This window comes from Staurois parvus, unplaced genomic scaffold (assembly GCF_062004578.1).
Source record: "Staurois parvus isolate SC_StPar_1 unplaced genomic scaffold, SC_StPar_1.0 ptg000053l, whole genome shotgun sequence".
In the NCBI taxonomy this organism is placed as follows: domain Eukaryota; kingdom Metazoa; phylum Chordata; class Amphibia; order Anura; family Ranidae; genus Staurois; species Staurois parvus.
This window is the reverse complement of record NW_028317849.1, coordinates 6,044,681-6,058,287: the sequence shown is the minus strand read 5'-3', so window position 1 is coordinate 6,058,287 and position 13,607 is coordinate 6,044,681. Positions and strand designations below refer to the sequence as shown.

General features: G+C 42.3%; 1 protein-coding gene across 2 annotated transcripts in view; it reads right to left on the bottom strand.

Moving 5' to 3' along the window:
- CPAMD8 (C3 and PZP like alpha-2-macroglobulin domain containing 8) overlaps window positions 1-13,607 on the bottom strand; it is a 204,962-nt gene that overhangs the window by 105,107 nt on the left and 86,248 nt on the right. For both annotated transcript variants that reach the window (XM_089667566.1, XM_089667561.1), the window contains exon 20: window positions 12,488-12,719. In XM_089667566.1, coding sequence (XP_089523692.1) covers window positions 12,488-12,719 — 232 coding nt within the window. The remainder of the gene's footprint in view (window positions 1-12,487; window positions 12,720-13,607) is intronic.

Below are 13,607 nucleotides of genomic sequence, written 5' to 3'. Positions count from 1 at the left end.
TGTGTTGACTATGTGGGATCAGTTAAGCTTGATCTATGCCTTTCCGTCACTGAAGCTCTTTCCTAGTCTGCTCCACAAAATCGAGGCAGGCATTCAGATGATACTCAAAACTCATCAGACTCCTAGCAGACTCTCTGTGGGCTCTTACAGAATGCCTGGGTCTTTTGTCCCAAGGTTACAGAATTCCATCTGCTACACAGGAGCTGGCTTTGGTGCCATGAACGTTCAAGCCCAGGTTCTGAAGGATAGGGGCCTAGCTGATTCTGTTGCTCCCATATTCCTCAAAGCTAGAAAATCCACCTCTCACAAGGTCTACCATTACACCTAAAAAGCATACTTCGCATGGTGTGAGGTAAGGAAGTTTAATTCCAGGAATTTTTTTGAGGAACGCATACTGACATTTCTGCAATCCTGTCGGGATCAACATTTATTCTTTACTACTATCAAAGGTCAAATCTCAACCCTAGTGGTGCTCTTTCAAAGATGGCCTCCTTCTTTGGTAATGACCATTATACAGAGTGTAGTCCACATATTTCAACCTGTACATCCAAATATGACTCTGAAATCTCAACCTGCTTCTGTTGGTTCTTCAAAAAAAAAGAGATTTTCCTTCATTAACACTTACCCATAAGGTTGCCTTCTTTATTGCCATCACCTTTGTGAAGCAAGTTTCTGAGTTGTCTCTTGTAGTGAATCTGTCCTGCATAGAGATAAGGTTGTCTAGAGGCCTAGGGCCTCTTTTTTCCCTAAGGTGGTTTCTTCCTTTCACCTTAACCAGGACATTGTACTTCCATCTCTCTTTCCTGCTTTAGGTCATCTCAAGGAGATTTCCCTCCATTGTTTGCATGTGGTACAAGCTGGTTTAGTTGATCTCTCAGCTACGACTTTATTTAGACTGAAAGACTCTCTTATCATCATTGTAAGACACAGCCTGCCTTTTGTTAAAGCATTTCTGGCTTCAGCAACTCATCACCCAAGCCTACAGGCTTAAGCACAAGTTTCCACCTTCTCCTGTCAAGGTGCATCCCACTAGGTTGGCAAATGCCTCTTGAAATTTCCAGCATCAGACATTTGTTTCCTAGATTTTCAAGGATGCCATCTGGACTTCGGTTCACATATTACCACATGGATGTTCAGGCCTCATCAGATGCAAGCTTTGGATATAAGGTCCTTTAGGCGACAATTTGAGCTGCAGCTATCCCCCGGTTTATTCTTTGTGGGCTTGTTAGCACTTTGTTTGCTGTTTTGCCCACCCCTCGGTTGGCCTTCTCTGAGACATCCCTGTTGTCTCATAATTCCTTCTGATCCTGTGTCCCTTAAATAACAGGAAGACAGGATTTCAGACTTACTGTAAAATCCTTTTCTTAGTTCCTTCTGTCTTATGCTTACTGCTACTAGTACTTTTGCACAAAACTGTATCATGATGGGAGTGGGAAGGTTTACACTGGCTGAATAACAGTTTTACATTTTTAAATCCTTCTGAATTTGTGTCCCCTTAATGAATTCCAAGAAAGGATTTTATGGGAAGAAAAAAATTAAGTTTTTTGTACTTACTGTAAAATCTATGTCTGTTCAGAAAGAGTGGGGTTAAACTGATGCATACAGAAGGTTTGGACACAGAAAAATAGAATAATTGTAAGTCAGCCCCATAAAACCCTTTTTCTACTAAGCATGCCTCAGTTTTGTGGAAACGTAGTACCAAGGGCAAGAGCAAAAAAACAAAGTGATGGGACACACTGGACTCCAAGAAATAGATTTAATGGTAAGTACCAAAAAATTGTTTTCTTTTTCATTCATTGGAGGACACAGCAATGCAGATACAGTTGGTCCACGACAAGTAACTGGAAACTGTCTGCAATTCAGAACTACCTCAAGGACCAAAGCCCAGTTCTGGATCAGATAAGGAGAAGCCAAGGTAAGTTAACAGCAACCAAAATATTGCCACATAGGATAAAACTGTTGCTCAAGACCAGGAAAAAACTGATCATCACCAAAGGGGAATGACTCCATTCACAGAAACACTAAGCATGAACCTTAGAGGCAAGCCCCCAAGTGAACATGTTCACAAAGTGAACCTTGGACAAAATAGGTTCAAAGTAAAACACCAGCAGGTCTGCAGCAAGGGTCGAAACTTTACACTCCCTACTTTTAAGATTCAAGTAAGGAAGAGTCCATAAGAATGAGGTTTCCTGGCCAGGCAAGCAATCTCGCAAACAAGATATCTACAAAATGTGAAAATCATCACAATGTGTTATAGAGAACTCAAGTATACTAATGATGAACTAAGCCTGACTGGAAAAGGGGATTAGGTGCAGAAGAGGTACCCATACAAGAAAAGGCAGAGCCAAAAGATATACCACAATCCCAGACTGCTGCAATAGAACACCAGAACAAGATGAGGATGAACAAACCCATCAACAATAACATCTGGAGGTGTCTTTGGGGCCAGACAGAGCAACTAACCTTGAGCACAGAACAAGATTCTTGGAATCTCCTGCCCCCACACAGTAAATCGTTCACTCATAGTGGAGCATGGCACAGGAACCGTAGCCATAAGGCTAACAATTTCTATCTGATTAAAACCAAGGAAAAGATCTGTAGAAACTTTCTTCAGGGGCTGCAGTTCAATCACATCAGAAGAACCCATTTCCAGGTGGTTGAGTTCCACGAAAGTCTCTGGACATCCTCTATACCCAGGAATCCAGGGTTTCCTTTTTTCTGGCAATCCATGGAAATCCTACAGCCATGATTTCTGCCATAGAGAAGAAGAGGATTACCCAGGTGCACAAAGATCTCCCTTCGGTGCGGGGATCACTGAATGAAGAGATTCAGATGCTAATGCATCTATAGGGAAGTCACTGTGGTCAAGAGTAGTACTCTCAGCATCATTCAATGCAGGGACCAGGCCACTTGCCCTGACACTGAAAGGTTCCCAGACCTTCCTGGGGATGAAAACCCTGTAACACCAATGTGGTGTCCTATGGAGTCCAAGTCAGGAAGCTGACTCACAGTGGGATTCCCCAGTAAAGAGACTGGGACTCCAGGTATGGGGCACACCAGCATATGGGAACCCCAGGGAGGGTGAGGGGAAAGACCAACCAATGCACCCAAAAAAACTGATGGACCATGTCAGGGACTTTCTGGTACATAAAGCTCAAATGGAAGTCTCTCTCTGAGGAAGATCAGAAACTCAGTTTCTGGGGGGGCGGAGCCTGAACATGGCGGCTGTGGAGGGCATGTTGTAGGAGCTCTCTGACAAGCTCCACTTTTCGACCTCCCCAAGGGCCCCCCTAATGTAGGGAAGAAACCAGGCAGGACTCACCTGAAGGAGAGAGGTCTTGCGGACCCAACGAAGGAATCGTGGTGAGGAGGGCTGGAGACAGCGATCGGTCTCCATGGAGTGCGCCGGCAAGGACCCAGGACAGAGGCGTCGGGTTGCCGGGAGATGAGGTGACGCGGAGGGATCACGTGGTCAGCCGCAAAGGAGTGCTGGGAGGGGAGGAAGCCAGCCGGCGTCCAGAGGAGAGAGGGAGACGCCGGTCCGCTCCCCAGCTCGCTTACCAGCCAATTTTGTGGAGGCGAGTCAAGCCTGTGCACTAGCCCGTTCTCCCTGGCTGGAACCCCTACTAAAATGGGGGAATAAAGAGAAGAAAAGACCCCGAAGAATCCCCCTAAGGACTGAACTTGTGTGGAGAAACTGGCACCTGAAACCCGGAGCCGGCTCGCAGGAGAAGAAAAGGAGGGTGAGTGTGAGCGGCTGGGGCTTGCAAGAGGCTATATATTGTATGGAGCCATATAGAGGAGCAGGAGGCGAAAGAGAGAAGGGGGGATTCCCGGGGGTCATGAAGGAGTGGGAGAGAAGAGAGGACTGAGAGAACTAGAAACGAGAGTAAAGGAATATATATCAAGCCAAGTCTGAGTTCCCAGTATATAAATTTAATATTTACCTATCCTGAGCTTTGTAGACGAGATTAAGATATACAGAAGATATGAAGAACAAAAATGTTAAAGGAAGTGGGCCCAAAGGGTCCCAAACTGGTACGATCAAAAAATATACGTCCCAGGGAAATGCGACCCCAGAAAGGACCCAAGGTGTAATGGAAACTAGTTTGGAAAACAGTCCTAGACTATCGCTGAGTATGAATAGTAGTAGTCAACAAATGGGAGTAAATATGGAGGTGAAAGATCTTGAAAGTGAACTACAAGTACCGAATAAAAAAGAGATGGCAGAAATGTTTAAAAATCTTGAGAAAACAATAAAGCAAGAAATGGCAACTATTCGAAATGATTTGGGGCAGTTGTTATTGAGAGTGGAAGAAACGGAGGAGAAAGTTAAAAACCAGGCCCAAAACATATCTGAATTAGAAAAAAAGATAACTGATATTGGGAAAGTTCAGAAGAAGTTGCTATATAGGATGGAGGTACAGGAAAACAGGGATAGGAGGAAAAATCTTAGGATACGTGGAGTCCCAAAGATTTCAAAAGGGGAAGATTTGCATGTAGTAGTTTGTAAAATTGTAAACTCCATAATGGACAGATCTGATACAGAGTCGATCAAATTGGATGGAGCTTTCAGAATAGGAAAGTTTCAACAAGGTAACGGGAAGGAAAAACCGAGAGACATAATTGTTCAATTCCATAAATATGGGGATAAAGAAGAGATTTGGAGGAAGATCAAAGAAAGAACAAATATTAAGTATGGAGTAATGGACATTCAGATGTTTGCGGATTTAACACCTGAGACTTTATGGAAAAGGAGATTCTTGAAACCCTTGTTAGAGCAGATGAGAAAGCAGAATGTGCATTATAGATGGGGGACCCCAGCGGGCTTAATCGGATTTAAGAATGGAGTTACAGCTTATTTGAGGTTCCCTGAAGATTTGAGAGACTTCTGTGATAGATTGGACTTGCAGAGACTAGAGATTGCTGGATGGGAAGAAGCAGATAGAGAAAGAGGAGTTATGGGAAAAGAGGACTGGCAGCTTGTTAGGGGGGGAAAGTAGGGAGGAGGAAGGGGTGTTTTTTTTTCTCTCCTTGCTCCTACCTTACTATACCTCCCCTGGATCTCAGTTCTTAAAGTCTGGTGATAATTTACCGGGTTAATTAAATAGATGGGGGGTAATTGGGGAGGTTGGAGAGAGGGAGAGCCGCTCATGGGCGGAGTTTAACCCCGAGGTTCAAATCAAACGTGGGACTAGGACCACAAATGGTTAATAGGCAAATTGGAAGCCTAAAAATGGGAGGGGTAGCGAGGGGGGGATGAGGGGGTGGGAGGGAATGGATTGGGAGATGGGTGGGATGGGTGGGATGGGAGGGGGGGAGAGGAGGGAGGTGATGGATGGGAGGAGGGGTGGGATGGGGAGTCGGAAGGTATGTGGTCTGGGTGGGGTTTTAGGGAAAACACTCTGCATGATAGAAGGAGGTGTAAAAGTAGAAATACAAGAAATATGGAAGATTTACGGATTATAACATATAATGTAAATGGGTTGAATTGTCCGGGGAAGAGATTTAAGTTATTTAAAGAGTTGCAACATAGAGAAGCTTTGGTGGTTTTTCTGCAGGAGACACATCTTGAGATTAAGTCAAATATTAAATTGAACTCCAGAAACTACCCAACATGGTTTTATGCAGATTCCCCAATTAAGAGAGCTAAGGGAGTAGCAATAGGGTTTGCAAAAACATAAGGTTGGAGATAGAGGAGAGAGAAATAGATCCTGAGGGGAGATTTCTATTTTTGAAAGGTAGATTGCAAGAGATGGAATGTACAATTGCGAATATTTATTGCCCAAATAAGAGACCGGAGGTATATCTGAAAGATGTTTTGAGAAAACTGATGGCCTTCAAAAAGGGACGCTTGATAGTGTCAGGGGACTTGAATTTTTGTATGGATCCACAAATGGATACGACTTCTTCTGTGTAGCGAGAGGGAGGTAGGTCTTTGAGAACTTTAAAGAAGGTGATGCATGAGTGCCAACTGGTAGATATTCGGAGAGTAATACATGGAAAAGAGAGAGATTATACTTTCTTCTCTAATGCACACGAGATGTATTCAAGACTGGACTATATATTGGTTGATCATCAACTTACAGAGATGGCGGCTAAAGTAGAAATAGAGGAAAGGTCTCTTTCAGACCATGCCCCTGTTATAATGAAATTAGAATGGGGGAGGCGGTTGACAGGTGGTATAGGATGGAAGTTGAATGAAGCTCTTCTCCTGGATCAGGAGATTGATCAGAAGATTAGAGAAGAGATCGAAAGATTTTTTTCAGGAGAATGAGACAGAGGAAGTGTCGGTGGCTAAAGTATGGGAGTCCCATAAGGCCTACATAAGAGGTATATTGATCGCGTCTGGGGCAAAAAAGAAAAGGGAAAGAAGAGAGAAACTTACTGGGATGTTAAAAGAAATATGTGACCTGGAGCAGATACATAAAAATAGAATAACAAAAGAGATAAGACAGAAGGTAATAAAAAAGAGAAAGGAACTAGAGTTAGTGATGGAGGAGGAGAGGAGAAGAGTTTTTAATAGAGTGGCAAGTGAGAGGTATAGATGGGGAGATAGACCAGGAAAATATTTAATGAGAGCCTTGAGGAAAAAGAAAAACAGGATTTATATAGAAAAAATAAGAAACCCCAAGGGAGAAATAGTTTATTCTACTAAAGAGATCGTCAAGGTGTTTAAGGAATACTATAGTAAATTGTATAATATTACTTCCCAAGATTCAGTAAATAAAAGTGGAAATGAGAGCAGAGAAAAAAGAAGGGTATATTTAAAAAATGCAGGACTATCGAAGTTAAGTGAAGATCAACTAAATTCCCTTGATTTAGAAATTACGCAGGAGGAAATACAAATAGCATTAAAGAGTACCATGACGGGGAAAAGTCCAGGCCCAGATGGATATACTGTGAGGTACTATAAAAAATATAGTGAATTGTTAATACCTAAATTGAAGAAATATATGAACGCCCTGGGTGGGTAGATGGAGATGAGGCGGGAATCTTTACAGGCCAATGTAGTGCTTATTCAAAAGGAAGAGAAGGATGCTTCTCAGTGCTCTAGTTATAGACCAATTTCACTTTTGAATATAGACACCAAGTTATATGCAAAGGTTTTAGAAAATAGGTTGAAAGATTTAATGCCAGAATGGATTCAGGGAGACCAGGTGGGGTTTGTGCCAGAGAGGGAGGGTAGAGACAATGGGTTGAGAACTTTGTTGCTTATCCAGAAGGCTAGGAAGGGGAAAACTCCGGCAGTGGTGCTTTCGATTGATGCTGAAAAGACATTCGATAGAGTAGATTGGAGCTTTATGATGGACACTCTGGAAACCCTAGGATTGGGAGTTAGAATGAGAGAGTGGATAGGAAAACTGTATAGAGAGCCCTCCACGGTTATTGTAGTTAACAGAGAGAGGTCGGAACCTATTGGGATGTCAAATGGAACAAGACAGGGATGCCCACTGTCCCCAATGCTATATGTATTATCATTGGAACCTTTGCTGGCAACAATTAGGAAAAACATGGATATAAAAGGAATACAGATAGAGAGGAATTGAACATAAAGTGGCAGCCTTTGCGGATGACCTGTTGTTCTATGTGGGAAATCCTAGGATAACACTCCCAAATTTAATGAAGAGCTTAAAGGAGTATGGGGAGCTATCAAATTTGAAGATCAACCCAACAAAAACTGAGATCTTAAATGTAAATCTTCCGAATAGTGAAAAAGAAAAGATACAAAAAGAATTCCCTTTTATATGGAAAGATAGAGAGATAAAATATCTAGGGGTTAAACTCACTGCTTCATATACGAAACTGTATAAATTTAATTATATCCGTCTTGGATAGGGCGTATAAATCTGCAAAAAATGGTAATTGTACCTAAAATCCTGTATAAATTTCAGATGATCCCAGTTACACTTCCGGAGGATTTTTTCAAGGTAATTAAAAAGATGTTAACAAGATATATATGGAAAAATAAAAAACCTAGAATATCTTATGATTGGTTGAATAGAAATAAAGAGAGGGGAGGATTGGGAGTGCCAGATTTTAAGAGGTATTATAGAGCAGTAGTTCTAGCAAACATTTATGACTGGACACACAATCCAGAGGGGAAAAGGTGGGTTAAGATTGAAAATGATTTAAGTGGAGTTGACTTGAGTAAAATCATATGGGTACCAGTACAATACAGAGGATTAAAAGATACCACGAGTGTTTATACATTAAATGTTTTAAAGGTTTGGGATAAATTGCACAAGCTTATGAAATGGGATTTTAATTCACAATTAATTTCACTGAGGAACACGGAATATTTTCCTCCAGGTAGGGAGGAGAGCACAGGAAAATGGTTTAAAAAGGAGAATATTCAACTGAGGGATATTATGGAAGGGCAGGAATTGAGAACACTTAAGGATTTGAAAAAGGATAAAAGGGAACTTTTTATTAAGATTGATGAGTGGAGATATCACCAATTAAAACACTTTGTCGGGAATCTTCCGAAACCTTTGAGAATGAGAAAGGATTGGAATCTGTTTGAGAGGCTGTTGGAATCACGTGGAGATGGGAAACGGGGCACAGCAAAAGTGTATAAGATTCTCACTGAGCTAGACACACACACAAAGTCAATGCACATAGTAAAATGGGAAAGCGATATAGGAATAGAGATAGATGAAGATAAACAAAGGAAAATATATAGACTAACGCACGAGAATATAAGCATGAGAGAGGTGGAGGTAAATTATAAGTGTTCAACAAGATGGCACATTGCACCGAATGTTGAATATAAGATGAGTGGGGAGAATACACCAGAGTGTTGGCGGGGGTGTGGGAAGATAGGTACGTTATATCATATATGGTGGGAGTGCCCAAAGATTCAAGGTTTCTGGGAGACAATAGTTCATTTGATTGGGATGGTCTCTGGGACAAAGTTAGGTTTGGACCCAGAGTTGTGTCTACTACATAGTTCAGAGCTATCAGTGAATAAATACAAGGATTCGGGTATATGGTACTATCTGAATGCGGCAAAGGGTCTTATACCTAACTTTTTGGCATAGTTCAGAGGTGCCGAGAGAAGAGGATTGGGTGGAAAGAGTGAACCAGATAAATAGGATGGAGAAATTGTATTATATGCAAGAAGACAAGATGGGGTTATACTATAGGAGGTGAGGAAAATGGGAAGATTTTGTGTCCAAGGTGAAAAATATGAAGTAGTAGAGTGGGATAGCAGAAAGTACATATTATTTAGGAAAAGATGTAATGAGAAATGCAGAGTGGGTGGTTTTACTCGTGGGGAAAGGTTGGTTTTTCGGGGAGGGTGGGGGTATTAGTTAGGGGGCATGAAGGAAATAAAGATAGAAGGGGGATAAAGATTGAAAGGGATATAATTAAGGGTTGGGATATATCTGAAGGTTTTGTATGTTATATGAGAGTAATGATGAAATTTGTATTTTATATGGAAAATGAATAAATATTTAAATTTAAAAAAAAAATGGAAGTCTCTCTCTGAGCCCAGACCCTCAACAATAGGGGTGGAGGCTGAAAAGGACTGACAGCAGGACTGAGAACAGGAAACAAACTTAGGAGTGTGTTCTGTCAACCAAACCCACAAACTTCACAGGGGGAAAGTTACATCCAAAGAAGCATAGGGTACACTTTCTTGGCAAGGGTTTTAGCTGTCTCACCTGCTGATAACTGATTGTTACCCACAATAGAACCTGTGAGGCCCTATGCAGTCGAATCTTGCAGGTGTTAGACCTTGTTGAAGGGTTCTGAAAAACGTTGACCCTCTTTAGGAAAGGTCATCTGAGCATCCCACATTGGGAAAGGCACTAGGGTGGAAACAAGGCGTCATGCTTGAAAAATAGTATCAGGTGCCTCCGAAAAGACACTTACGGCAGGGAAAAGTAGAAACTGGTCTCAGGCAACCATGTAGGTTAGGGAGTTCGAGACCAGGTACCATGAGGGATTCAACATTACCCAAGGATATAGGAGGAAGTGGGTACCCACAGAGGGTGCAACTCCAGAAGCTGAGTCTCCACTTTAACAGGGGCAAAAGGTCCCAGGGTGCAGGAAACCCTAGAAGGCCTAAGAAGTTACATGCATGTGCAGTATCAAAAAGAAAGATAGTGAGGGGCAACTGTAGGAGTAGGAGGATCTAGACACAAGGAGTTAGCTTGTGGATTAAATGGGGTGTTCTCAGCACCCAAATGCTTAGGAGGCATGGTACCTAAAAAAAACACCTGGATATACAAACAGTCCCTCACTGAACTGTAGGAGCTCTGAAAGACCCTAGGTCTAGAAAAGCAGGCCGATCCTCCATGTGCAGGGTAATTCATACTGCATCAATAAAGATTGTAAATCCGAGTCAATGGCAGAGGACTATGGTGCCTCAAAAACATTCCCTTCATAGACTGTTGGAACTCTTAATACGAGTCAGAAAATGGCAGGGCCTTACTTGATTTTAGGGCTCAGGAGGGTCAGAGACAGACTCTGCAGGGGATGGTGCCACAGCATGCTCAGCGTTCTACTGTAGGCAAAATGCCCCAATAGCTAAGCACAAACAGCTATAAAGTATCCTTGTGGACATGGGGAAGGACTCATCCTCACCAGTGGGAGCTGAGGAAGACTCTGATGGTAACAAACCTATAGAAATATGGGTCTCTGTTTCCAGATTACAAGTCATGATTAACGAGTAAACACCCCTTGAACCGCTGGGAAAGTATGGGCCGAGCTCACACATGCAGCTGGACTGTCCTCTGCATGTCTTAGTGAAGACATATTTCATTTGCACAGTGATAGGGTTAATGTAACTATGCCCAATGTGAAGCAGATACTCCAAACCTGGGCAGCTGGTGCTGATGAAGATTTCAGGCGGCTGTAGATGACCAGGAGATTGTAGGCGGGCAGTGAAAAGAAACTAGAAACTGGAGATTCATGTCATTTTCAGGAGCAGAAACAGCAGAGGGATGGTACTTCCTTTAGGCTAAATGGTGAAAGCAAGAGCACACAGCACCCAATGAATGTCAGCGCTTGGTCCTTTAGCCTTAACCCTGCAGTCAAACTGGCAGTGGCTGGAAATTTTAAAATATGCCCAAAGATGCAAACAATGAGGTAGCTCCTGATGCTTCAACCCACCTAGTTCTACTCACTCCATAAGTTTTCAGAAACTGGGTCACAGCTGAGGCTGTACCATGGCTCTGGATGTTGGGAAAGCGCTCCATGGCTAACACAGTACATTCAGGTCTAGAGAGTGATACAATGCAGATCCCAGTGCTTGAATGTCACTTTTGAGACTGTCTGCACACATCTAGTGCAGCAGCGGTGTCAGTGAGAAATCTTGGTTGAAATCACAGATGAAAAAAATTGCTAAGAAGCAAAGAGGCTTACAAAAAATTGATTTTTTTCAGCAAAGCTGAAGAAAAGATGTCCAACCTCCTAGGACACTAGTACAGGACCAAGGTATGCTGAGTAAAGGAGGGGTTATATGGGAACTGGCAGGGCCAGATCTAGGGGGGTGCAAAAGAGGACTGTATCCCCCAGATTTTAGTTGTGCACCCCCTGGACCAGTGACATTGGTATCCTGAAGTGGAAGGGCTGTGGGAACTCTGATATGAAGTGGGGACTCTAATGTGAATGGAGGGACTCTGGTGTGATAGACTCTGATATAATGAAGGGACTCTGAAGTTAAGGGCTATCTCTGATGTACGGGGGGGGACCTGTGATGTGAAAGGGGCTGCCTGTGATGTGATGGGGCACTTTGATGTGAAGGTGAAACGCTGATGTGAAAAGAGGACTTCCCTATGTGGTGCCAAGGAGAGGGTGACATCATCCTCCTGAGCAGATGTCAGTGTTCTTTAACCCTATGAATACAGTTTGGAACTTGGGTGCCTCATGACTTTGCATACTTTTAAAGGGTGCCATGACTGAAAAGAGGTTGAAAACCGTTGGCCTAATGCATGTGCATTTTGTCATGGTCACTCCTGCATCGCCTCAGCACTATCCACAAGCAATGTCAGATGTTACTTCTAGATCATGACTCGTGATACCGACATGCACTGTGAATAGAGTGAATAGAGAATACCGGTTCCCTGCATCTTTGTCACACTGTGTGAAAGACTGTCAGTAACTCATACACAGCCAATGCAAGGGGGAGACCTGGTTAGACAGAAAAACAGGGAGAGTTAGATGGAAAGAATAAAATGAAGGTGTGCTAACAGTATGCCCCAACGTTCTGTTACTTCACCCACAGATCAGAAAGGCTAGATCCGGCCCTAGGAACTAGCTTACAATTGTACTGTTTGCTAGTGTCAAAAACAATTGTAGGCAGCAGTATAACCCAACTGTTTCTGAATACCTATGTTCTTTAATGAACAATAAAATAAAAAATCACTTCTCATAGGCACAAATTGATATCTAAGCACATAACCTTGGCCAGATTCTGGCTATGTCAGTTACAAAGCCACAGGATGAACAAAGAAGGTAAGTAATAACTTCTTACCTCAACAGTGATGGGAAGGTAATTGTAAACTGTGAGCGGAATTTTGACTTGCTCCCCTCTTATCACATGGTATGGCAGTGTGAAATCAATGAAGAATGATTTGAATGTTTTCAGATATGCTGATCTGGCAACTCCAAGTCCTGTTTCTTCAGACATACCAATGGCCTCTGTTACCCATGTAGTTATAGAGTCTGGGACCTCTATATGCAGTTCAGTCTCACCAGAAGTATCACTGGGAAGACAGAAAAGGTTCATGCATCTGTGTAAATCAAAATAGCTCCTATTGTGATATTTAGTCCCACTTTATAGTAAACTAATTAGCAGATACATTCATTCCATCAGGCTTTACCACCACGTTACATTCCCTGACCACACCACTCCTCTTTCATCCTCTGGAAAGCCCATACAAGACAACTCAAACATTGCCACCTCCTACTTTCATATAAGAAATTCGACAGTGCCCAATGAACTAAACTGTCTTCGCTACAACTCTGCATAGAATACTTGGTGACACCTGATCATAACAGTATAATTTATTGCCCTTTCTTGTTCCCTTGACCAATTTTTCAGATGGCAGGCCCCTGCTGTACAAAGTCAGAAGTCAGAAATTTAGAACTGGTTAGAACATGGAGGGTTAACTATGTACAACTACAGGTTCTACAATTTGTGCTGTCCAGATTTCAGATTACTAAGGAGTCTCAAGATGCTCCGTTCCTGCACTGCATAAATTGCAATTAAAAAATAATATCATACTAACTCCATAACTGCCACCACTACCTGATTTCCAGGAACAGTCAAAATTCTGAAATCCTCATTGTCTGAAATTGTAACCTCTGCAAATGTCTGGTTTTCCTTGTTTTGGTTACTTTGGATTTTTTAAGAAATTATATTTTGACAAAAAGCATACATTATAGGGTAAACAGTAATTTGTAAGTCTCTAAAGCTGGCTATATACAGGCAGATATGAATCCACAAAAGACACAAACCCAGTCACAAACTGTGATGAGGATCCTGAAACATAAGACTACCCTAAAAAAGAAAGCAGCACAGACACTGTTTTCCACTTCTACCCTTCCTCTAAATGGCAGGATCAGCTTCATCACCCAATGATTCAATTTAA